Genomic DNA, 24074 nt, shown 5'->3' on the forward strand with positions numbered 1-24074 from the left:
GTATAGCACCTAGCCGTCGGAAGAGCAGAAGACTCCAGACCTCTAACACTGGATTCACTCCCTCAGGAGCATTCCTTGTTCTACAGCTTCATGATGAACTTATCTATGAAGTCCGAGGGGAGGATGTTGATGAAGTGGCACAGCTGATAAAGACTGAGATGGAGAATGCCATCAAACTCTCTGTGAGACTACCTGTCAAACTGAAGGTTGGACCGACGTGGGGAACACTTGAAGAAATGGACTTATGATGAGGGAGCGTGATGAAAAGATGGCACAGCTAATGGCACATGCTCAAGAGAGCAATTAAGCCATTTGGATTGCTTTCTGCAGGGGATAAGTGATTAAGTATTATAATTTTCAGGAGGGGGGTGTGGATTGATGACACAGCTGATTCTGACAACACTGGAGAATGCCATCTTCCTTTTAATTAGGTACCTTACCAAAAGTTAGAGCTGGGTCTTCCTGCCCTACATCTTTTTATCATTAATCAGACATGATACAAACTTTTTAAGGTGGCTTTAGCCCAACACTGTGTGAATAACTGTGACTGGATGTTTTAAAGAAATTGTGAGAAGATATTTGATGAAATGTTTACAAGGTAATTTTTTTTCATGTATATTATGAATTGATTCATGAGATTGCAGAGTGCCATGGCCTGTCACGTTTTGGACAATTACAAAAAGAATGTGCTTAAGAATGAAAAGCGCATTGATGCCACATTGATCACAGCTGGCCTGTGACTGGTGTTAGATTTTGTCATATTTCTGACTTGAATGCTAAAAATCGAAATAAATTTCAATATTTTCGACTAGGTCAGGCACAATTTACAATTTGAAACTACGTATCTAATCTATTAAAATCCAGTCAGTCAATTGCATAGTTTGAGACTGGCTTTGGAATATATTTGAAAAAAGGTATATAAGCCTGCTATTTGTGTTACTAAATTGTACTAAATTATGAAATATCTAGTATAACATAGACGAGGGTGGAGAGGATAGGGATAGTGCCACGTTCATATCTTTGACTATATTCTACAAGGTTTTTGTATTATCCAAAGTCAAATAAAGGTCTGGTTTGAACACAACTTCTTCCCCCCCCCCCATGAAAATTACTCAAGATCACTCTCTTTTTAACCAACCCCTAACCCTGTCATCTCTTTATCTATCTGTCCTTTGGAAGCGCATAGAAACATTTATTCATAATCGTGATATGCGCTATACAAGAACTGTTTATTATTATTATTATCTGTGTTACTCTATGTGCTTCATATAGAATTCCATTTCAAGGATAGCTGTGTGCACATATATAATGTGCACACATTCTACGACCATGCAATTAAATCAACTAAGTATTTATATTCAATTTAATATGTTGCAATTTTAAATAATTTCAAGTCCGTTGTGAATTGATGTGGTCAAATTGAATTTGTATGTACATCACTGAATACCAAAGTCTATTATGAAATGAACTATGCATGTAATAATACCTTTTGCATCTATTTTTCATTTTTTAAATATATTCCTATATAAGTTATATCATTTGAATGAATTGTATATTTTGAATAATTTCGATCTGTTTTTCACTATTCATGTTTTTTTGTTCATTTTGGTTATCAATTACATGCATGTACTCTGGCAAAAATGATTTTTCTGAAATTTCTGCACTACATGTACGTGTCTCAAATTTGCAATGTATCATTCGGTATTCAATAATTCAATATTTGCACTGCTTCTTACTTACATTCAATTTACAAGTCATAAAGAGAATACTACTGCAAATGTATGCAACCAAATGCTTTTGTTGTTAACATTTATTTTCAACGACAAGAGTCAATAAATACATGAAATATTGGAATGAATGACAAATGTGTGCTTGCTTCATTAATTCAAGTGATATGGTACATCAATGTAAGTAACATTCACTCAGTGACCATGTGGATTGAGATTTTCATAAACCAAGGACCAAGTAACATCATGAGATACAACCAATATTTTCAATCGATTGCAACTATTTATGAATGGCCCTGATCTTAACCTTTTAACAAATTTTGTTTCTCAAAAAGTGTTGACCTCATGCTAAATATTAAGCCCCCATCACACTTATTCCGAATCAAGCAGAATTGGCCTGAATGAAAGGACTATTGTTTGACCACCGGTTGGTCATTTAAATCTACTTCGAACACTGTTCGAAAATATCCCTCGAATGTTTTGAACATGACCAAAACCTTCGGGACGGCCAAAAGAAATGACAAAAATATTTCGAATGCAGTCAGGATATTTAGAATGTCCAAGAACGTAGCACGAATTATCAATCTGACTCCATTGCGGTTCATTTTGACTAGTGTATGATGATACACCTGGTCAATTTACTGAATTTCAACTCCAGTTTGGTGAATTCATAAGTTCCTCCCAAAAATTTCTAGATTTTTTGAATATTTTTTTCTTTCCAGCTTCTGCTTGATTTCTGCTGATTCGAAATAAGTGTGATATGGGCTTTAAAACGATAAAAAATACATGCAACATGAGGCTTTTTATTACATGTAGTTCTCATTTGAGAATGTAACTAACTTCATGAAGCTCTCCTTGCACATGTTATTCATTGAATAAACTTAATTCATAAATCAATTTGTTTTGTTGCAAATTGATTATCACTTCTTAAATAAAGAATTGTTGGATCCTGCCATACATGATTAATTTCTAGTCTGTTAGATATCGCTGCACCTGTGCATTATTTCTGAATATTGAGGTCATGTTTCATAACAAATGCAGAAGTTTAAATTCAGCCAATCAAATTGACCAGTTTCATAAGCTTTGAGATGTTATTGTAACTTGTTATTCCAGTGCATATCAAAATGAAGTTAATACAAATTTTGACAACTAATCTCTGGTAATCACTCCCTGGAATACCTTTTTCTATACGCATTGTATAACAAGTTTTATGAAGTAAGACCAAGAGATTGAGTCAGCCTAGTCAAGTTCATGGGATAATTTTTTTTTTTCAAGCAGCTTGTGACTTAGAACTTCTACGCTTGACTTCATCCCGGCTGATCACACTTGAAGATTTTCGCAAAAATTGTATTTTTATTTTTCCAGGAGTACATATTTGTTTATGGGTTTGTTACAACAAATACTAGTAACAATAGTACCAAAATAATGAGACTCAAACTGCATCATTAGATTGAAGAACACACTAATATGATCACCCTGATATAATAATAACAAATGTAAAATAGTGACATTCAGCATGCCTTACAAAAAATATATACACTTTACAATTTCATTTACAGAATTGATAGGGGCATATCCTTAGAATTTGATAGATCACCTATCAATAACTATTTGAAAAGGCAAGCAAGTAATGTTGATCTTATTTTTAAATCAGTTGGCCTATGTTGTTTTGCCACCTTATGTCAGAGGTACGTTCCTGAGCAAAGGTTTGCACGAATACAGAGGTCCATCAATTTATGTGCTTTGCTCTAACAAATCACATGCCTACCAACAAGAGGGCCGTTTCTAGGTCTTGGTCATACAATGTCTTTACATAATGTGAACGAACACTGGCTATTGCAGTAAGAAGTGGTAGGTAACTCAATTTGGAGACTGTTGCAGATAGAGATATAACACTAAAAATTCAATTTGATTTCCAACCAATCAATATAAGCATTCGGACTTGCATCTGATTTCTATGATTGTGTTTAAACACCACTCTTTCTCCGAGAGGCCTCTGATAAGTCTGATGCCAGTAAGGCAACTTAGTAGCATATGATAAGTGAACTACATTTGTTCAACAGGCAATACTGAAGAAGCGCTCTGCGCTTAACACTAGTTCTTACTGAGTTCATAATTAATGCAATTCATATCTCAGCAAATCGAGATAAAATAAATCAAATGTGTGACTTGATTCATAGCTTGAGAGAAAGATCATGAAATCCAATTCCATTTCAAGCTTGTGCTCTGGAAAAAAAATCAAAATAAAGTCTACTTCTTGAAAATGAACAGCAAGGTTACAATGCTACAATGCTTGAAGAGACTATTCTAAATATATACTTTGGATACAGTTTAGTAACACTGGCTATTCCAGGATATGCCACAGTTGATTTGCTCACACAGAGCAGAAGGTAATTCTATTTCCCCTAGCACAACTATTTAATATGATCAATCAATAATGAATATTGGCATTTCCCTTGGCTTAGAGTCCAGCTTCATGTCTTCCAGGTAGAAGTTGAAGAAAAGATGTTCATGACAAATCCCACGAAAAATATGTAGCAGTCAGTTCTAGCTAATGACTATAAAACTTGCAAGAATATCCAGCAGAGAATAGGATCAACACACCAATTACATGTACATTTCAGCACATCCTGATGTGTTGCACATTTCAATATTCAGGGCCGCCACTGTTTTTTCAAAGTCTGAATTATCTCCTAGCCGGTGGAGCATAAGGGGATCCTAGGAACTGATCAGCAATGCGTCCTGCCTCCCGAAGACCACTCAGGAGAGCACCATGGACAGTGGCTGGGTAGTTCCTGATGGTGTGTTCACCTGCAAAGAAGAGCCTTGGGAGGTTATTGGCCTGGGGTGGCACTCCAGGCACGATGGGTTTAGGAGTCACAGGTGTGGCCATCAGATCGTAGTCGTTGCCTGACGATCCTGCAGCAACATATGAGTAGGATCCTCTGGACCATGGGTCTGCACGCCAACGGGTTACCACAGCATCTTTGGGCTGGATAGGGACAACAAAAATGAATTTGATGTTACGAAACAGGAAGAATTTAATCATAAATTGCTCAATGGTGGGTTTTGCAGGGTTTATCAAACTGCTGACAAATCATGTTCATTAGTTCAGTATTTTGTCAAACAGGTAAATGAATTCTTCGACACAAGCCCGACATCAGTTGCAGGATGTATTAGGCATGGATTCAGTAGAAGGGCTCTCCCTAATTCCTTAAAAATTTGTATGGCAAGCCTGCTCAAATATATTAAAAATTAATACTGATATGTGCATGCACTTTCAAACATGGACTCTAGATCTTTGGTATCTGGTTATTGGCCGGATCTAGTGTAGAGGGTGGAAAATGCAGAGCACAAAAAGTTATCTAGAATGCGGATCTCTGTCTTGAGGTCAAGCTTTCTTACTTTCTCCTTGATCTGCTAGTTTATGTTTTTGGAAACAAAAGCAATTAGTCAGGATAGTGCCCACATTATGTGTGGGAAAGCCAGAATCAGATGACCAGGGTAGTAATAATTTGTAAAAAACTTAGAGGTGTCATTTGGTGTATCAGGAACTGTATGAAAGTCAATTGTCATTAAGAATTAGTGGGACTGTTTGCTTAAATTCAATCAATATGGGGAAAGACAACCCCTTATCCAAAATGACGATCTGCGCTGTGCATCATCATCATAAGCTGCGTTATAAGAATGTCCTGTTCAGGAGACATCATCTTACCTGTGGTACAGCATTGTTTCCAAAGATACCCCTGAGAACAGTGAGACATCGACCAACAATGACATCATCACTGACATTCTCCATGATCTGAGCAGCCTCACCGGCCACCAGGGCTAGAAGAACAGGAGCTTTGTAGAGATTCCAAAAGAGGAACAGCTCCCCGCGGCTGGCAGTGGTGCTTCCAACGTGACCAAACAGATTGATGACTGGGTCCCAGAAACACTTGTCAAAACACAGCACCACCTGATAAAGAAGCAACATTGACTTTAGTGAAATATTTTTTCCTTCAACAAGTGGTACAAAACAGGCCATATAAGGCCTTACATACTGAAATAAAAAAATAAAACATTATAGTGATATTATAAGATAATTTTGATTGGTGCATATATTCTTTTTTTAATGAGATCACCATCAAAAACAACATCAGCCCTAATTTAAAAACAAAGGAGGCCACAGACAAAACTGGGACTTCCTACAAATATTACAGCAAATTGAATGTGATCTTGCTGTCAATGCAATGGCATAAAATATCTCTTAGAAAAATTAATACTAAGCAGAGGAGAGGACATGCTTGGCATAACATGAAACCATCAAATGAAATTCAGTTTTAATGTTCCAAACAATGCTTTTGTTTAAGCAATGACATACATACTCTAGCATTCACATCTGGATGGTGTTTTAACATGCTGTAAAACTTAAAAAATCATTTTTGAACATGGAGAGGGAGGGGTGCATTTTCCAAGGATGTTCAGTATACCTACCTTATTAAGATTACCATATCCCATTCTCTGTACTGCACTTGTCTTCCACTCCGGTAGAGGAGGTGAGAAGTGGACTACGGGTGGAGCTTGCTTGAGGACTCCTAGAGGAAGGGTACAGAGGGCAGCATCAGCCTTGAATGTAGTGCTACCACTCTGACCTTTGATGCTCTGGGTTACCACCTCTACACCTGAAACATATTCAATGAAACATGGAATTATTAAGAGATTGGAAAACATTAGCATAGTGAAAAACAAGCAAATGATATCAACCAGAACCGGGGTGAGTTTCATGAAAGGACTTGTCAGATGTTTTATGTGACAAGTCATGTTTTATCCAACAGTTACCACAGTAACGCTGTTTTGAGCCAATCATAATCAAGGAGACTTGTCAGATATTTGATAATTCCACTCATTCATGAAAATGTCTAAAATGGGTCACCTGTGATCCAAACTATGGCCAATTGATCCCTGCCTCCCCTGTGTGTGTGATCTCAGTATGCCTAATACAGTTTTAGGACAAAATGATCTCATATCGGCATACATGTAAATGCACAACAAAGATTCAAAATCTTTGGTGATGCTTAAAAAAAAGGAATCCTGGTTATTTTCACATCTTTTTAATAATTCATCTTGATGATTTAGGGCATACAAAAATACACCAGGAATGATCTAAATTCCCAAATTTGTTAAACAGTTTTGGTAAAGGTGGAGAAGACTTCAGCAAAGTTCCGGTTGTAAAGATTTGTTTGTGCGTGCCATGGTTGGTTACTTGTCTGATGGTAAGTCATTCCATAATGCAGCCATGTACAGGGTGTTTCTTAAAAAAAGGGTAACCGAAGTTCAAACGTCAGCTATATAAAAAATAAATAATTTATTCTTGTGATTGCTATTTTACATAATTGAGTAACTAATCAACTTTAATTTGACACCTTCCTTGCGTCACAATTGTCAAGGGCCACAAAGGTATGGTCTATCAAAGGTGAAAGGTACAAAGTCCACCTTTTCCAAGTTTTGGGTTTTCATGTACATGCACGAAACCCACCTTGTTGTAACGTCCTTGTTTCATCAGTTTTCCTTCCAAATTTCAGTGAAATGCTATCCCCTCTGTTAACTTTTTGTGAGTTACTGGCATTTACATATTAACTGCCTATCTTCAATCTCTATTGAACATGTCGTTCACCCCTTACTTTTGCACCAACACCTTAAACGTTTTCGCAGTGCTCATTGCGAGATTGTGATGAAAAACATTTATCTTATGCTAAACATGTGCCTGCAAGCCACCAAGAATGCGCTGAACCAAAATTGAAGATAGACACTAGTTATGTATTTACTCGCAAAAAGGTTATAAGAAGGTTAACATTTCAATGAAATTTGCAGGAAAAATCTCTGATGACACCAAAACCCTACAACAAGGTGGGTTTCGTGCATGTGCATTAAAACCCCAAACTTAGGAAAAGTGGGTATTGCACCTTTCGCCTTTGATGGGCCATAACTCTGTGATCCTTGACAATTGTGACACAAGGTAGGTGTAAAATTAAAGTTTATGAATTACTCAGTTATGTAAAACAGAAATTACAAGAATAAATCATGTATTCTTGATAAAGCTGACCTTTGAACTTCGGATACCTTTTTTTAGAAACACCCTGTATAAAAAATGTGTACCAGACTGTGATACCACTTCTGGAAAATCCTATCCCTGAAAAGCTATTAGTCTTGTTAATGACTAGGCCTATGTAAAAATAAGAAATTATTGAGTTTTGGGCCACATTTGAAATTATAGATCCTATCAACTACTATTGAATAATTACATAAAGGACTAAATACTTAATCAAATAAGCTATTGCAATTAATGAGGGCGAAATCGCTGTTCGCCTTCATTTATTTCCTACGCTGAAACACACACGCTATCAGAGGAAGCTATGGAGGTCATAGCGCCTTATTATTTGTATTATGTTTTAACAATCAGTGAGACCACGCCTGCCCTAAAATGGACATGTACAGTGTAATTAAGCTTTCAAAGACATAACATTTCAGGTGGTGTTTTCATGCAACAAATTTCTAGGATAAAATGAAACCTCACAAGATAATCCCCTTAATCATGCTGAATAAGTTCAATCCAAATTCTAAGAAAATATTAAGGCTACAGATAAACAAGTGATTCTTGTTGTCCAGTTCTCCAGACAGCTTATCTGTATCAGCAAAGGAAAATTAAATAATGGGAGGAAATAAAGGATAGAGAGAAGAAATTTCTTTTAAAAGTTCAATTGAAATCGATTTCGAAATGAGCTATCTAGGAAAGTTTGAAAAGTTTCAATTTCAAATTCCTTTCAATTGCAATCTTATAATCGGCTAGTGCACTCTCCACATGTTTGTACAGAGTCATATTCACCCCCCCCCCCCCATCTCTCAAGGTGAGCTGGTCTCCATAGCTCAAGATATATCATGGTAAAATTTATTTCACACAACATATGTTCACTTCACATAAAGACAAGGGGTATCTTTAGAAATAATGGAGACAAAGTGAAAAAAAAATTGCAAATATTTTGAGAGCTCTACACAACTTCCTCTTCTGAAGCAATTTGAGGAGTGCCGCAGAAGTAAATTTTGACCTTTCTAACTTTGATAACTTTCTTATTTTATGTTAACGATCTTGGTGAAACTTGTTTTCAAATGGCTTCTCTCCATTTTCGTTTCTATAATCTAAATATTCCCAAGGGTTTCATTCTCCATTAAAATCTACTGGGTTTTTTTCAAGTAAGATCATTCAAATAACATGGTCACAATCAGATTTTCTTACTTATTAGCTGGGTGGCCTTCTTATTCTTATTTTTGCTAGTCTGCAAATAAAATTAAATTTCAGAAAGTGGTAAATATTTTGTGCAATACATATTCAATATTAAGCGCATCACTTGGACAAGTCTGCTTTCCTTGAGGCTAGTCACACCAGTGTATTGATCACATGCAATAGTACAATGCAAAATTTGGCTATGGAATAGCCTGCTCCGGAATTGAATGGATGAATTTTTGAGATTTTGTACCCATTCCTAATTTGCTTTAGATTTGGCTTACCCACTTAGGACAAAAAGGCTAGCATCCCATTACCTTCTTCTTCTTACTTTACTTCTTCCATATGTTAGTATAAATTGAGTGTAAATCAAATCTCTTTCTTTGTATAGTTGATGCAAAGGCACTATAAAAAATGAAATGTATTTTAATATTATGCTAATGGTAAAAGACATTCATATTCGTCAAGAGTTTATTTCTCATTCGTAATCAATTCATATTGAAAACTCATATTAGAAGAATCAAAGATACAAGTATGTAAAAGTTGCAATTTTTGGTTCCTAAGTTCCTTTCAATAATTGGAAAATGTATCTGTTGGTAAAACAGGGGACTACTTAATGAAAGATTAACTCTTTTTATATGGTGCTTACATATACTCTCTTAGAGATTTTTTCCTCTCTCAATCTCTCTCTCTCTTGTCTTAATCACGATTTGTCTGTTCATTACCCACTGTTATTAATCTAACATCAACGAGATCACTGATTTATTTCTCCACTCATTCATTCATCTATTCAAAGATACTGAACAGCATTTATCAAATTCATTTCAAGGTATTGTATCATCATGAAACCTGCAGACAAGACTACTGGCTTAGCATGAAAGTACCAAGGTACTTGTAACAATCACCTAATTAGTTCAAGCATTCAGAACTGGTTTCATGACATTTTCTCCGGCGACAATTGCTCTGCTCTAAATTCCAAACACTAATCGAATGACCCAACTTCAACCCTGGGTTTAACACTATTCCCAATCCTAACCCTAACCCTATACCTATCATAAACCCCTATTGCAACCCTAACCCTACATCTTAGACAAACTTAAGCCCAAAGCAATTGTCGCAGGAGCAATTGTCGTGTCACATAAGAACCATCTAATCTTGCTCACAGGATTCACAATGTCACGCTCCCTTTAAACCTCAAATGAATACAGACCTGTAGATGTGTAATTGATCTGTCTGACCACGGTATTGAGCTTGATGTCCAATCCCTCGGACAAGGCCACTGGGACGCAGGAATAGCCATTACGAACGGTCAGATGACTTCCTGAGAACTCAAAGTCATCGTCCTGATCCCAGTGTTTGAGGGATAGGGTGGAGAGGGGCGTGGCATTGGCAAACTCTAGATTAGCAAAGTGCCAGTCAAGGATTTGACGGTCCCGAGATGAGAGGTAAACATCGCTGGTGAGAGGGAGGGGGAAGAGATTATTTCTATTCATTTCTTATGATTTGTTTTTATTTGTTTGATTTTAGGAAAAAAAGATACAATGAAATACAAATACAAAAATGATAGTTGAAATATCACTAAAGAGTTAGCATGTATGTAATAGCCTAAGGATCAGATTCTCCAATGCATTTCAACTATCTCATGACAGCGGAATAAGAGATCACATTAACAATTTGTATGTTACCTGGCATTTCCAGGGTAATTCTCATTTTAAAAAGGGGACATAATAATTCATTGTCCCAACTATCTTGGGCCTGCAGCTTCACAAACTTGCATGGGTTCTTGGGCGCAAAGAGATTAACATTGCACCAAACGTGTGCTTGCTTGCCAATAACACTTTTGCTTGAATAAGCAAACAAGTTTGAATAAGCAAACAAGTTTGTATCTATCACATAAACATAAGTAAAACAATCTTTTATAATCTGCTTTTACATTCAGATAGGAGAGTTGTGGGCCTCAGAGCATGGATGCAGTGTGCAGCTTGTTTATTTGGGTTCATTATAGGTTTGGTTCTGTGGGTGGAAAGATGGTGGAGTCATGATTTTCAGGAATTATGACAATTATTCCTCATAGTTAATGATAAAGGCAATGCAATATGACACTTGTCTAGCCATTGCTTTCAAACAAGAGAACAATTAAAGTTGTTTTTTTTTACCTTGGTGGATTGTTTTCTAAGTCCTGGATCTTCTCTTCAAGTTCCTTCTGTTTCTCTTTCTCATTGTCATACTCCTGAAACCAAAGAAATTCAAATGTTATATTGAAGCCGCTCTTTTCTAGACATCCTTTGATGACGATGAATTCACTTCACTTGTCATACACATGTATTATATATCATATTTTTGTATCAAAATAGCAGTTCAAGGGATATATTTTGAGCCTTTATAATTTGATGAAATACCTCTATCATCAAGATATCATATATGCATTTAATAGGTCTTTCCTGCAGTGCTAAATGGCTAAATTGCCTACCCACAACATTCAACTTTAGTCCATTTGTGGTTAACAGTCAGAATGCATACCATGAACGTCTGAATATTCAAAATATAAAAAACCCTCATGTGACTGAAAAGGATGGAAGAAACAAATAGACTTGCCACATACAGTCATACCAATGAAACAAACCCAAAACCAACCAATGGCAGGTCATTTGGTGATTTCAAGTTCAGTGTTGACCTTTTGGTGTTGGTGTTAGGTCAATTTTTACACGATTGTAACACCAAACATAAAATGAAGATGGCCCCGAAAAGTCACTCACTAGTTGTTGAGATGTCAATAATGTGACCTTGATCAGTTTTACAAACTCTGAATAAGTTTTGGAGCTAGGGGAAGCAATCCAAATTTCAATACCAACACCAAGGCCAACACCGGACTTGAAATCACCCATTGGGTCGGTCTGGAGTCGGTTTCACTGGTGTGACTGTGACATAAAGTTAGGTATAACTTGACAAACCTTGCATGCTGCATTGAGATCTCTGAGTTTACTACGAACCACAAACTCAGCAGTGATGTCCCTGGTCTGTTTGCTCTCTGTGGCTTTCTTGTGCTGTCTGTTCAGTTCCTTGATCTTATCTTGTAAGGACAATATCTGGGGGAGGGGGGCCAGGGAATAAGGAGAATGTGTCATCAACATTATCAACATGAGTCAAAACACAATATTTCCTATAGGCATCTGGGAGTTAACAACTAGACAGTCCAGTATAAATTATTTCATAGCCAATGAAATGTAAACAAGATGAAATAATACCTATATTCATTATGATACATACCTTGGACTGTACTTGCTTGAGTTCATCTTGAAGACTGATAATGTTTCTCAGATAATCTCCTTTCTTCTCTTTCACCTGCTTCTCCTGTAATCTAAAGATCAAACAAGGTTCATTTGCAAGTCTTGTGCAAGGGTGTGTGATTTGAAATCATACAACTACTATGTAAATAAAAGTTTATATCCAAAATATAACAGATACAAGCCCTCAATAGTTTTCCATGTGTAATAACTGTTTCTAGGTAATATTTAAATTCATCAATCATTTCGCTCCCTCTACCCCAACAAAAAAAAAAAAATAAATAAATCAAAAGGTTTGTGATGTATTCTTTCTTGTGGTGTTAACATTCTAAAGTTTATAGACTTTAGGCATTGATCAGGTCAGTGCCACTGCCTTGCGTGCATTGGTGATCTACAGCTGGTGTATCTCTGACTACTCTTGTTTATGTGTATTCCTATATCCTCTGAGGGAGGGCGCTATGCGATTATGGCATCATATGCATATTAGGTCTATATCTGGTTTTACTGGAGTTGGTGACATCTCAAAAGAATAATCTTACTTGATGACTAGTTCCAGAGCCTCGCCTAATGAGACGGGTTTGCCTAAGAGGTAATTGAAGTCTAGTTGATGAGAGAGGTACGATGTCGCTTCAAGTAACCGATTGAATTCTCTCTCTACCATCTCATCCTTATCCTTAGGGATTTGCTGCAGTGGGCAAAAATAAACAAAAACAATGAAAATTTGTGGTTACAGAGATGAGGAACGCAGCAAAACATATCCCTTGTGAGATATGGTGCAAGTAACTTTGAACATTGGTACATTGAACTTCATGGGATCGGAAATATCTGTCTGACAGAAAAAAATGTAACTAAGAAGAAGTCAATAATTTTGACAGATCTGGAAATAAGGTAATGGCATTTACTATATTTCATTTGAGTTAAATGCACATTGGTTAAAACAAAGAATGGACTGAACAGACAAGTTTTGTTGATGAACCTGTGCAATCTTTTTAATGATGAAGCAGATAAATTCAAACCTCACAAGATTGACCACAAGCCATTCCATAGTCACACTCACCGTCTGGCCACCACTCTCAAAGAGTGGACACTTCTGCTTGACCTTAGCTAGCTCCATGTTGACCTGTTTGCTGATAATGGTCATTGGGTTTCCACCAAGGCCAGTTACCACCATGGCACCAAGGTCAGCCACATAGTTGTTCTTGCGGTATGTTGTTACACGTCCACCAACCCGATCTCGAGCTTCAAGGAGGATGACGTCGATACCGAATGTCTGGAGCTGCCTGCCAGCAGTCAACCCAGCTATACCTGATCCAATAATGATAACCTAGAATACAAGGAGGGAGGGTCAAATGGAATTAAGTTTGGTGAAAGATGATTTTGATGGTTAAGATCAAGATAATTGTTTGGTAAAGCTAGCAACATTAATGCTCAATGTAATAATGCAATACATAAAGTTGAAATGTCAACTCTCCATAGTGCCGATGGGTAGAATCAACTGAAAAATCAAAGAAATCTTTCTTACTTGCAACAAAATTACTGGAAGTCATAAATGTGCAAATAGGGAAGACATTGAGTATGAGTCATTAAAGTAGACCCTGCTCAAGTTGACCTTTCATGAGTCAAATAATCGTATACAAGTCAAAGCATTTCTTTTTCTAAACTAGGAATTATGGGTTATCATCCCAAAACATGGGGTAATGAATAAACAAACTGACAATTACATGTAGGAACAAGAGCAGACTTTGAAACCATTCTATCCCATATCAAGAATGCTATAATTTCATCAAGGAATTTATCTCATGAAGATTTTTGTGGTGATGAGCAAACAACCAATAATTAATTACAGGATCAAGATCAAACTATGTAACAATGATATCTTAAAATGGTTGCTATGATTTTATGAAGGGGTTTACCTTGTATGAAGATTTTTGTGGTGGTGGTTGGAGTCTCTTATAAACACCAAAGTTAATATAGCCATGCCTTTCTAGATAGGCATGAACACGTACGATCAGTTGAACATCACCTGAAATAAACAAATAAAACATCGGTTTGAAATCAAACAATCCAGTGTTGACAAAAATGAAAATGAAACTAACACCAAGAGTATTTCACAAATTCATTTCACAAACTACTTGATAACATTGAATAAAGCAGCCATGGTATTTTTTTTTCTCTCTAGGAAAGGGGTAGGGGTATTCTTAATTTACACAAAGTTTATGCACGGCACAGGACTAAAATACATGTCAATTCACAATGATTTCAAAATGTAAAATACCCAAGATCTTAAAAACTTACTATTATATGGTGCTTCAATTTGAGGAAGGGCAATCTCACAGGTCAGCTGTACTTTAGGGTTCTCAAGCCAAAGTTGAAGCTGTGCATACATAAGAAGAAAACAAATAATTGAAAATATTAGCAAAGTATTAATTCTTCATAAAGATATCAGATAACAAAATAATGATAAGTTTACTTATATGATCCAAGCTCCTTACAAATTTTTTACATTCTCATTATCCCGACAAACTTGTTACAGATTCAACAGCTCTATTTCTGATATATCGATGTATTAAGAAAAAATATGGCAATGAAAGAAAAATCATGTTCCAAATTTGAAGGATGGCAGCTAGATATATTTGTCCTGAACGGATAAAACAAGCCCCTAAAAGACAACTCAATGCTGTTGTTTCACTTCCTGCTCACAAGATTTCTTTGCAATAAAAGTTATAATAAAAGGCATAACGCCTCTGCCCACCCCCCCAAAAAAAAATAACAAAAGAAAAAAAAAAGTCATGGTCAAGAGATCATCAAGCCCCCATCTTAAAAGCTACAGCCACTGCCTTACATGCGTTTGTAATCTGCAGCTGGCTCATCTCCATTTACTGCTATTCTTATATCTTCTAAGGGAGGATGCCACTGTATGAGATTATGACTTTATATTCATAAGGTCTACACTTAACATGCAATTCATTTTAACAAAATATTTTTATAATGTTCTTGGTTTTTGTCTCCTCTTTAGTCTCTCTGACCTCCCTGTCTCAAGTTTCTCATTCTGCAATACATCTATCTCCCTGCTCCCTCACTTTTCTTTCTCTTATCCATCCTTTGTATTCAAGAAATACATACAGTATATCTCCATGTAAATTGATTTCCATAATCATTGATGCCATTTGATCATTAAGCCAAAAATCATATTTACTGCACTTGTTATGTTTGTTTTGTATTGTATTGATATTGTATTGATATTGTAAATTGACCCATTCAGCACAACTGCTGGTCAATATATGTGCATATACCAATAAATAAATAAATCCATAATGAATCAATTTTAAACTGTTTCTTCAAGTGTTGCACCAGAACATTCTAATCGGATAAACCTTTGGAGTGGTGAACAATTGTGTTTACAAACAATGGCCTGACCCCAGACTCTTTGTCTGACCACCAAACCATTCCAGTGACACTGTTGTCTTTGTAACCCTTGTTGACTTACAATCCTGTTCCTGATGTACAAGAATAGTTTCTGGGTTTGCATGGGACTGTGTATGATATCAGGAAAGCAGGCAGCCTCTTGGGATGTCATCTTATCATGGGGTAGACGGGCAGAGAAAGCAGCACCCTCCAGACCTGACCATTGGCAGTAAAAAAAAACAATTATTTCTTAATATTAGGTTTACTATGGTGATTCTCGTCCTGACAAGCATAGAGAGTGTTACATAAAAATATTTGTAAAGTTACGCATGACTTTACACATGAATGGAACATGTTCATAGGTGCTTAGTCAGTTGCATAGGGATTATTACGTAGCGAATGAAAAGGTTCACCAGTCATGCATGAAGTTATTTGTAATTTACAAACAGCTTCATGAAACACCCACCTGGTTTTATCAGGGTATTACACAGCTGGTTAAAGGATGTTCTTGAAAGAATAAATTCATTTCATTTTCAGGCAAGATGATAAGAAAGTACAAAGAAAACATCACATAGTTTGCACAAAAATGAATTGAATTTTTATCAAGGACCAGGCAATAAAAAAAATAAAGTTAACGAGTAAAAAAGAAAATTACTGTTTTAAACTGAAAATTTTGGGACCAATTTTAAAATAATATCCATAAATTAATTTCAAAATTTACCCTTTTACTTTTATTTTCTTTCTTGTTATACTTTTTTCTCAGTCATGGAACTCTAGGGGGCAACTGCCGCCAACCCAAAGCCCCCACCCACTTGTATATCACTGCTCCAAACTATTAACTTAATGCAGTGTCACACAGTTCCTGTAGATGTCAGATTCCCAAATGTTATTGTTTGAGATTGATATACCTTTTGGTTCAGACAGCTCTTCTTCCGGTTCCTCTTCTTCTGGGTTTTTGGCCGTTCTCTTGGATTGTCTCTCTTCTTCTGAGAAGTATTCATCCTCAGAAAGATTCGCCAATTTTTCATCCATTTCCCGATACTCAACCTGAAAAGATATTGGAGGAATACCAGTTATTTTTTAAGATAAAAATACTGCTGAGAATTTTATTCCAAAGAATTGTGTCAAAACTTATTGTCTGATCGCATATTTAGTAAATGTGTAGACTATCTAAAGTCATCTGTATTCATCCTGTGCAAATTTGGGTCATATAGTTGCTCAACTTGATAAAATGTAAACTGTTAAAGCTATGCTATATTATCAATTTTCTCAGCATTTTTGATATTCATAGCCTGTCCATTCACTGCTGTTTATTTATTCTTTGCTAGTGACCCCTGGACAGCTTGACTTTTACACAAAGAAAAATTAGAGACCTGAAAAATTTAAAGGTGAAGAAATTTAGGTTAGTTTAGAAATTAGTTTAACTCTAATTCTCCCGGGGGGGGGGGGGGCCATAATGGCCCCCCTCGACATTAAGCAACATTATGTAAGTGCATGTCAGACCCCAAATTGCTCATAAACGTGATTTCATGTACAAATCCAATGCAGATTGTGTATTAGCCAAAATTCATAAATGTATCATTATTTCTACTTTTACTGATCAAACTTAATTAAATTTGCCTTGTTTATGATCAGAATTAAGTCTGGAACGATTTCCATCGAAAAAACAATAAAAAAACAAAAAGTAAAAAAACTAAGAAATACATAAGAAATTACAAAAACAATAAAATACATAAGAAATCGGTCTTGGTACCAGAATTTTTTTCATTCACAATTGTTAGAAATGCTATAAAGAATATTTTCACCAAAAAAATAGCATTCTAGGAGCTTTATTTAGTGAATCAGAGAAAAAAAGTATGATTTCATGAATAAATTAGCATAATTCATATAAAATAAAAATATATGAATTCGGTGAAATTTACCAATGCAACTGCGTAGATTACGTCATTCTCTACCATCATGCAAATTTTCTTGTGATCGCGCAATCCGCGGCCGAGATCTTAAGGGGGGGCCATAATGCCCCCCCCCCCCCCCCCCCCCCCGGGAATGACAAGAATCAAAATACCCCGGGAGATTTAGGGTTAAAATGAGACATTAGGGAGTCTCTATATCTTTCTTTATCTTACGTGTATTCTAATAAGCTCTAACCTTGTGCGCATGACCCCTTGTACTGGTGTGAGAATTAAGTTGCAGACATGGGGCAACATCAGGGTCATATTTGTGGAGTATCTTAAAGGTCCCTGTCATGTCACCCTAGCTCCTCTCTATAAACAAGAGTAGGCAAATTAAGCTTCTTCAATCTCTCAGAGTAAGAAAGACAAAGAAAGTGGAGGGGCACCTTTTGTCTGCCAAACAATAGGTGCCCCTCCACTTTCATTGTATGAGCCTGACGTTCTGAATTTCGCCGCCTCTGAGTAAGAGAGCCCTTTTAAAGATGGGACATAGCGAGTAGCTTGTCTCTGCACATTCTCAAGTGCATGGGCGGAAATCCCAGGGGGGACGGGGGGACGTGTCCCCCCTACTCTAAATAGTAGGGGGGACACAATATCAAATGTCCCCCCTACTATTTGTGGTCTTTTATGATGGTAAGAAATACATCATTCAAAATCGAAATAAAACATGTATTACTTTTGGGATGGTAACTTTTTTTTTTTTGCTTGTCAAATTTATTTTCGTCGAAATGACCTTAAATTTGGGGTGATAACCTTTTTTTCCTTTTTTTTTTGCTTGTCAAATTTTCCAGCCCCTGGGCCTTGTCCCCCCCTACCTTTTGGGAGAGATTTCCACCCCTGCTCAAGTGCATCAATATGTTTTACTTTGTATGGATTCCACACAGCGTGACCATACTCGAGATGAGGCCGAACACAAAAACCTTGAAGTCTCTTACAAATATCTTCATCCAGAAAAACAAGTGATCTCCTAACCAAACCTGCTAGTCTGTTAGCTTTTGAAACGATTTTCTATAGATCAAATAAAGTCCATCTATATTTATGCCCAGATCCTTTATGGAATCAACATGCTCTAGGATATAGACAATGTTACCTTTCTTTAAATGGGAGGGCAACTTGACACTTTATTTTGTTCACAGGTCCAAAAGTCAAAACTTTACGCTTCTCAGGATGGCAGTTCAAGAGCCACTTATCAATATCAGACCAAGACTTTTCACTTAATGGATTTCAGATCTGCATGATTCTTATCAAATAAAGCACACCTGCACACAGCCCTAAAATTGTGAAAACTAAAGGCCTTGAAGTGCAGTCTCCCTCATAAAAAAATGCAAAATGCGTGTTAATATCAAATTCAATGTCACTGAGAGCACAATACTCCCGGGGGAGGGGGCACTCAAATTATTTTTTGATGGAAGTGTGCCTCATGAAACCCTGAAATGGGGGTCTAAGGAACTGACTACAAGGGTAAAATACATGTATGGGGTCTTGGGAACTAAATATATACTGGGCAGTGTGAAAAACAGGGTCTACAGTATGGAACGAGATTACTGTACAGTAGGTACAGTGCACGCTAGCACTGTGCATGTATGTATGGGCGCTAGCAGTGAATAGAGCTTAGCAGAGGGAGTTGTGATGCCATGTGTACAGCTCTCGCATACGGATCTCACACTGGACAATTTCGGCAGGGCAAGTGAACTGAGATGTTTCTTAACGGGGGTCTTGCGAGCGGGGTGGCTTCTGAACGGAACTTTAGTTTTGTCATTCGGAGTATCAAGAGAACTGAAAATTAGGTCTGAAAAGGGGGTCATCATAGCAGCAAGTCCCCGTGCCACCAATATATGTGAGTGCCCCCCCCCCCCCCCCCGGCCCGGGAACTACTTTTTAGCCTTTTTTTTTTAATTAGGCCCTAATCAATTTGCCTATTTTCTTGCAAAAAATATCTCTTGACTTTAATTATCACTCATTTTCTCAGTACACTACAGAAATATATCCAAGCTTTGTAGACCAATACAAAGAGACATTAGGTACGTGGTCATCCAAATTCCTATCTTTCACCCTAACTACCCTCCAATTAATTTTTTTTGTTTTAAGAATTTTCTGTTTTTAATTTACCCGTGGTCTTTTCCTCCTGCTTGTTCTTCGGAGAGGTTCATCACTTCCATTGGAGGCATGGCCTTTGTGGCTTGATCCATAGCTTGAAACTGGCATGATGCTGTAAACTGGTGTTGGACGATGCTTTCCAGAGCCCAAAGCTTGAGAACTGGATGACTTCCCACTCCCATGACCGCTAGTGTGGCCGTGGGATGTCATGGTTGTCTTCGGTTCTGCCCCGCTGGAGCTGGCCGAGGCGGGTAGGCTTGCAGTCGCTGTCCCCTGGCCCTGGCCTTGCTGCGCTGACTGCGGAGGGCTATTTTTCTCCCTCTTTTTAGCGCCTTCGTCTCCACTGTTGTTCGTGCTGCCACCGGATTCCTTGTCTTTTTTCTCCATTCTTTAGATAAATAATGCAAACTATAAGACTAAACAAAGCGAATCCCGATGCTCAAGAAAACCCCTCACCCTAGCCTCGATGCCCTGTTTTCATAAGCATCCTTTGTTGTATTATTCAGGTCGAAGGTGAAATCAATCAAGTGATGCATTGTGGGTAATGACTAAATTAAATTAGATTTTGATCGCCATGATTGTGTGATCCGGTTGATTTGTCAGTCAAATTTCGTTTCTCAGACGCATTTCAAGATATCAAACCCATCTCACATTCATCAAAATGATGTCTTCCGGAAATTTGCCTCCCAACGCTTACCAATCTTTATCATCGAGAGTGATGAGGGTAAGAAATCTATTGACGATATATTTTTTCACAGTGACTGAACCTGTGAATAGAACTGACTGTGTGATAAAGATTCGGGACGTCATTGAAAGGGTGTGTGTGTGTGTATGTGTGTGTGAGAGCGCGGTATTTGACATAATGCTGTGGATATCTCCGATCGTCCTGCGATGAACATTATTGAAATGTCTTATAGTGCAGATATCCAATTTATTTTACAGGGGAAATTACATATTATCATTAGAAAATGAAATTTGATATATAGAGACTAGAGTATTGCAACTTAAGAAATTAACGAAAAGTATAAACTTGAAATATGTTTCTTTCGCGATGACGGGGTATATATATGTTTCTCTCGCAATTCACTATTGCGTACGGCTCGCTGCGGCATTGATGCATACAGGTCGAAACGGAACAGCAGGCTAGCTAGACGGGGTGATTTGGCATCATATTAAATCACCTAATCATTATCATAATACGTTGCCGATTTGAGAACTGCAAACTGTGGTGATCGACATTATTTTGGTGGAGTACTTACCAAACCTTTCATAATATAAACAGAATAATAACTTGACCAAAGAAACTCTTTTAAACTCTACATGCATATGTCCGACGCTAATTATTAATTTTGATCGATCACGTACCTTTATCGTCGGCATTATATTATTATTATTCCCGTTACTATCATTGCTATCATTGATTAAATTCTATTTAAACTTATTTCCACATTAAATTTAATAAGTTTATGCAGATATATACAACAATAAAACACATATTCAGTTCGAAATCATAATTGTGGGAATTGACAAATGCCGATCAAAGGCCTATCAGGGTTATTCCAAAGGTACTTTACATAATAACATGTTTAAAATACAAAAAAAAAAAAATTCACATGGCATTCAGAAATATAAATAGAATAACATACTAGACAACCCCCCCCCCTCAAAAAGGCATATTTTGATAACTTTATTCTAGGATTCATTTTCAACTAGGTTTTTTTTTCAAACATATTCAAAGTAGGGCATATTTTGATTTCTTATTATGTGGTAATTTATTCCATGATTTAGGTCCTGCATAAGAAATTGTAGTAAGAAATTATAATTTAGCGTAATAATAAATAATTTAGGTATATGGAAAAGATTTGATTGATGGGTGGCATATTTACATACATTTTTTATTATATATACAAAACAATTTTCTAATTAACATCGGAAGTATATTTTTGGAGTAAGAAAACATAAAGATGCCAATCTATTGCTTATGTATATAAAAAAAAAATTGTTAATATTCTTTTTTAAAGACCGGAGCAGTCGTATTGCTCGTTTTTTTAAGGACAAGTCCACCCCAACAAATTGTTGATTTGAATAAAAAGAGAAAAATCCGACAAGCATAACACTGAAAATTTGATCAAAATCGGATGTAAAATAAGAAAGTTATGACATTTTAAAATTTCGCTTAATTTCACAAAACAGTTATATGCACATCCCGGTCAGTATGCAAATGAGGGAATTGATGACATCACTCACTCACTATTTCTTTTGTATTTAACTATATGAAATATGAAATATTCAAATTTTCTCCTCCTTATCCTGTGAAACAAAGTTTTATTCAATTCCCTGAATCCTGATCATGTGGAATTACCATTATTTAACATTTTATGGTTCAGTCAAGTTGGTCCTTATTGTCAAATCTGTAAAATTTAAATATTGTATAATTCAAACAATAAAAAATAAGAGAAATAGTGAGTGAGTGACATCATCGATATCATTCTCTCATTTGCATGTGACTAAATTGTGCATGTAACTATTTTGTGAAAAATAAGCGAAACTTTAAAATGTCATAACTTTCTTATTTTACATCCGATTTTTATGAAATTTTAGCATTGTACTTGTCTGATTTTTCTCTATTGATCAAATCAACATTTTTCTGAGGTGGACTTGACCTTTGAATCAAAATTCTATTTCAATAGGGCTGTGCACAACCTCCCATACTATATTAAAGTAGTTAAGATATGGCAAGATCAATACAATTTAAGAAGATCGAGTATTAAAAGGAACAATTTTCTTTATTCTATTCAATTATTGCACCAATAGCTTTAGATAATTGACATGATATACATAAGATACATGCTCTTTCCATGCCCTGTTTCCATTTCAGTTTGTTGTCAATTTTAACTCCTAAAAATTTGTAGAATTTGCAATCGATATGATTTGTGTGTTGATACTTATTCTTATACAAGAAGTATTAATATTTTTTGTTTTTTGGCTGAAATAGTTTACATGAAATTTTTCTGCATTTAATTTTGATTTGTTTGCTTTAAATCAAGTATTAATTTTTTGAAGTTCTGTATTAAAAGTAAGACAAAATGTATCAATATTTTCCCCAGATAGAAATAGACATGTATCATCCGCAAAAAAATATCGAATGTAATATACTACTTACATATTGAATGTCATTTATAAATAACAAAAATAATAAGGGACCCAATACTGATCCCTGAGGGACACCAAAGATGTTATGTGATTTCAGAAGATACATTATTTACACATTACATATTATTATTATTATTCATGATTTTTTTAAAATGTTTTTTTTTTATTAGCGTTTCTCTTTTCATTACAATCGATGACTTTCATAGGCCTATAAATAAGCACATGATTACAATCTCCACTCTCCATTTTTCAAAAAAGGTTACAATCCGACCCATAAATACGTAATGGTTAATAACACCAACCAAACAAAATTTGTACCATGATTCGTTTAAGTCTGACCATTTTTCGGTCAAACACATTAATAATTCCATAGGTTGGGTATCTGACCAATCGTTTTCAAAGTTTATGTTTTTGGAATGAAATCGACAAGCGGCTATATTTTGTACATTTTTTCTCGATGATGTAGATCTTCATCATTATTCTTCTAATAACCTATTTCCTCTGGTTTGTCTGGGCGTGGAATTATAGCACTGATTACTAATCTTTCGTTCACGGAGGACGCTTGATTTCTCGTATTTCCACATTCAAAGTCGTATGAAATTTAGGAATGATGACTGTGGATAAAAACAGGCGGTTTCAAAGTGACCAGACTGCTTTCATTATAACGAAAAATATATACTTTTCTCAATTTTGCTTTTTCCTTTTAAACTTGTTTTCTTCATATTTTTCCTCCAATAATAGTGTGTCATTTTCAATTCATTTCCTCATACGAAAGATTGAGATATTCAATTCGTTCATTTTAGTTATTCTTATGAAATATCCAGAAGATATTTGGGTGATATCTCAAAAGCCCAAAGTTCGATTAAATGCCCCAATACAGAAAGGGTATGACGAAAATTATATTGTGTAGGCCTAGTAGTAGATGACATTATACTCACGTAACTTTTAAAATAATACGGCAACAATGAACACAAATGAATCAAACATAATTATGTGTCTCATTCACAATTTCAGAAACATGGCCGTATGTAGCGGAGGGTGGGCATGGGGTAATTGCCCCCGCACCGGAAGGCCAATATAGAAACCTAAATATTCAGCATTTTAAATTAATCACAAAGAAAATAATCAACGGTTGAAATAAAATTCGATATCCTTGGTAAAGTTCGCCATAAATGCACTGATCAGGTGCAGTTTA

General features: G+C 36.1%; 3 protein-coding genes across 5 annotated transcripts in view; 2 read left to right on the forward strand and 1 right to left on the reverse strand.

Moving 5' to 3' along the window:
• LOC129259184 (DNA polymerase theta-like) overlaps positions 1-1858 on the forward strand; it is a 43429-nt gene extending 41571 nt beyond the window's left edge. The window contains exon 28 of the mRNA XM_054897486.2: positions 1-1858. Within this exon, the coding sequence (XP_054753461.2) occupies positions 1-248 (248 nt within the window). The 3' untranslated portion in view covers positions 249-1858.
• Positions 1793-21089, reverse strand: LOC129259185 (lysine-specific histone demethylase 1A-like). 3 transcript variants are annotated; one of them, XM_064098065.1, is made up of 15 exons: positions 20986-21089; positions 19739-20114; positions 16586-16724; positions 15760-15893; positions 14568-14646; positions 14186-14295; positions 13330-13596; positions 12812-12957; positions 12256-12346; positions 11940-12074; positions 11145-11218; positions 10199-10443; positions 6204-6391; positions 5443-5685; positions 1793-4719 (listed from the first exon to the last, which is right to left on the reverse strand). In XM_064098065.1, exons 2-15 carry the CDS (start codon positions 20111-20113, stop codon positions 4414-4416), a joined length of 2532 nt encoding a protein of 843 aa, XP_063954135.1. In that variant the 5' UTR covers position 20114; positions 20986-21089; the 3' UTR covers positions 1793-4413. The 3 variants fall into 3 exon arrangements, with proteins under 3 accessions (XP_063954135.1, XP_063954134.1, XP_054753462.2); XM_064098064.1 differs by lacking the exon at positions 20986-21089 and adding an exon at positions 20424-20516; XM_054897487.2 differs by lacking the exon at positions 20986-21089 and having other exon boundaries at positions 19739-20513.
• The window catches only part of LOC129259186 (homeotic protein empty spiracles-like), a 12428-nt gene continuing 8614 nt past the window's right edge, over positions 20261-24074 (forward strand). The window contains exon 1 of the mRNA XM_054897488.2: positions 20261-20450. Within this exon, the coding sequence (XP_054753463.2) occupies positions 20388-20450 (63 nt within the window). The 5' untranslated portion in view covers positions 20261-20387. The remainder of the gene's footprint in view (positions 20451-24074) is intronic.

This window comes from Lytechinus pictus, chromosome 4 (genome assembly GCF_037042905.1).
Source record: "Lytechinus pictus isolate F3 Inbred chromosome 4, Lp3.0, whole genome shotgun sequence".
Classification (NCBI taxonomy): Eukaryota; Metazoa; Echinodermata; class Echinoidea; order Temnopleuroida; family Toxopneustidae; genus Lytechinus; species Lytechinus pictus.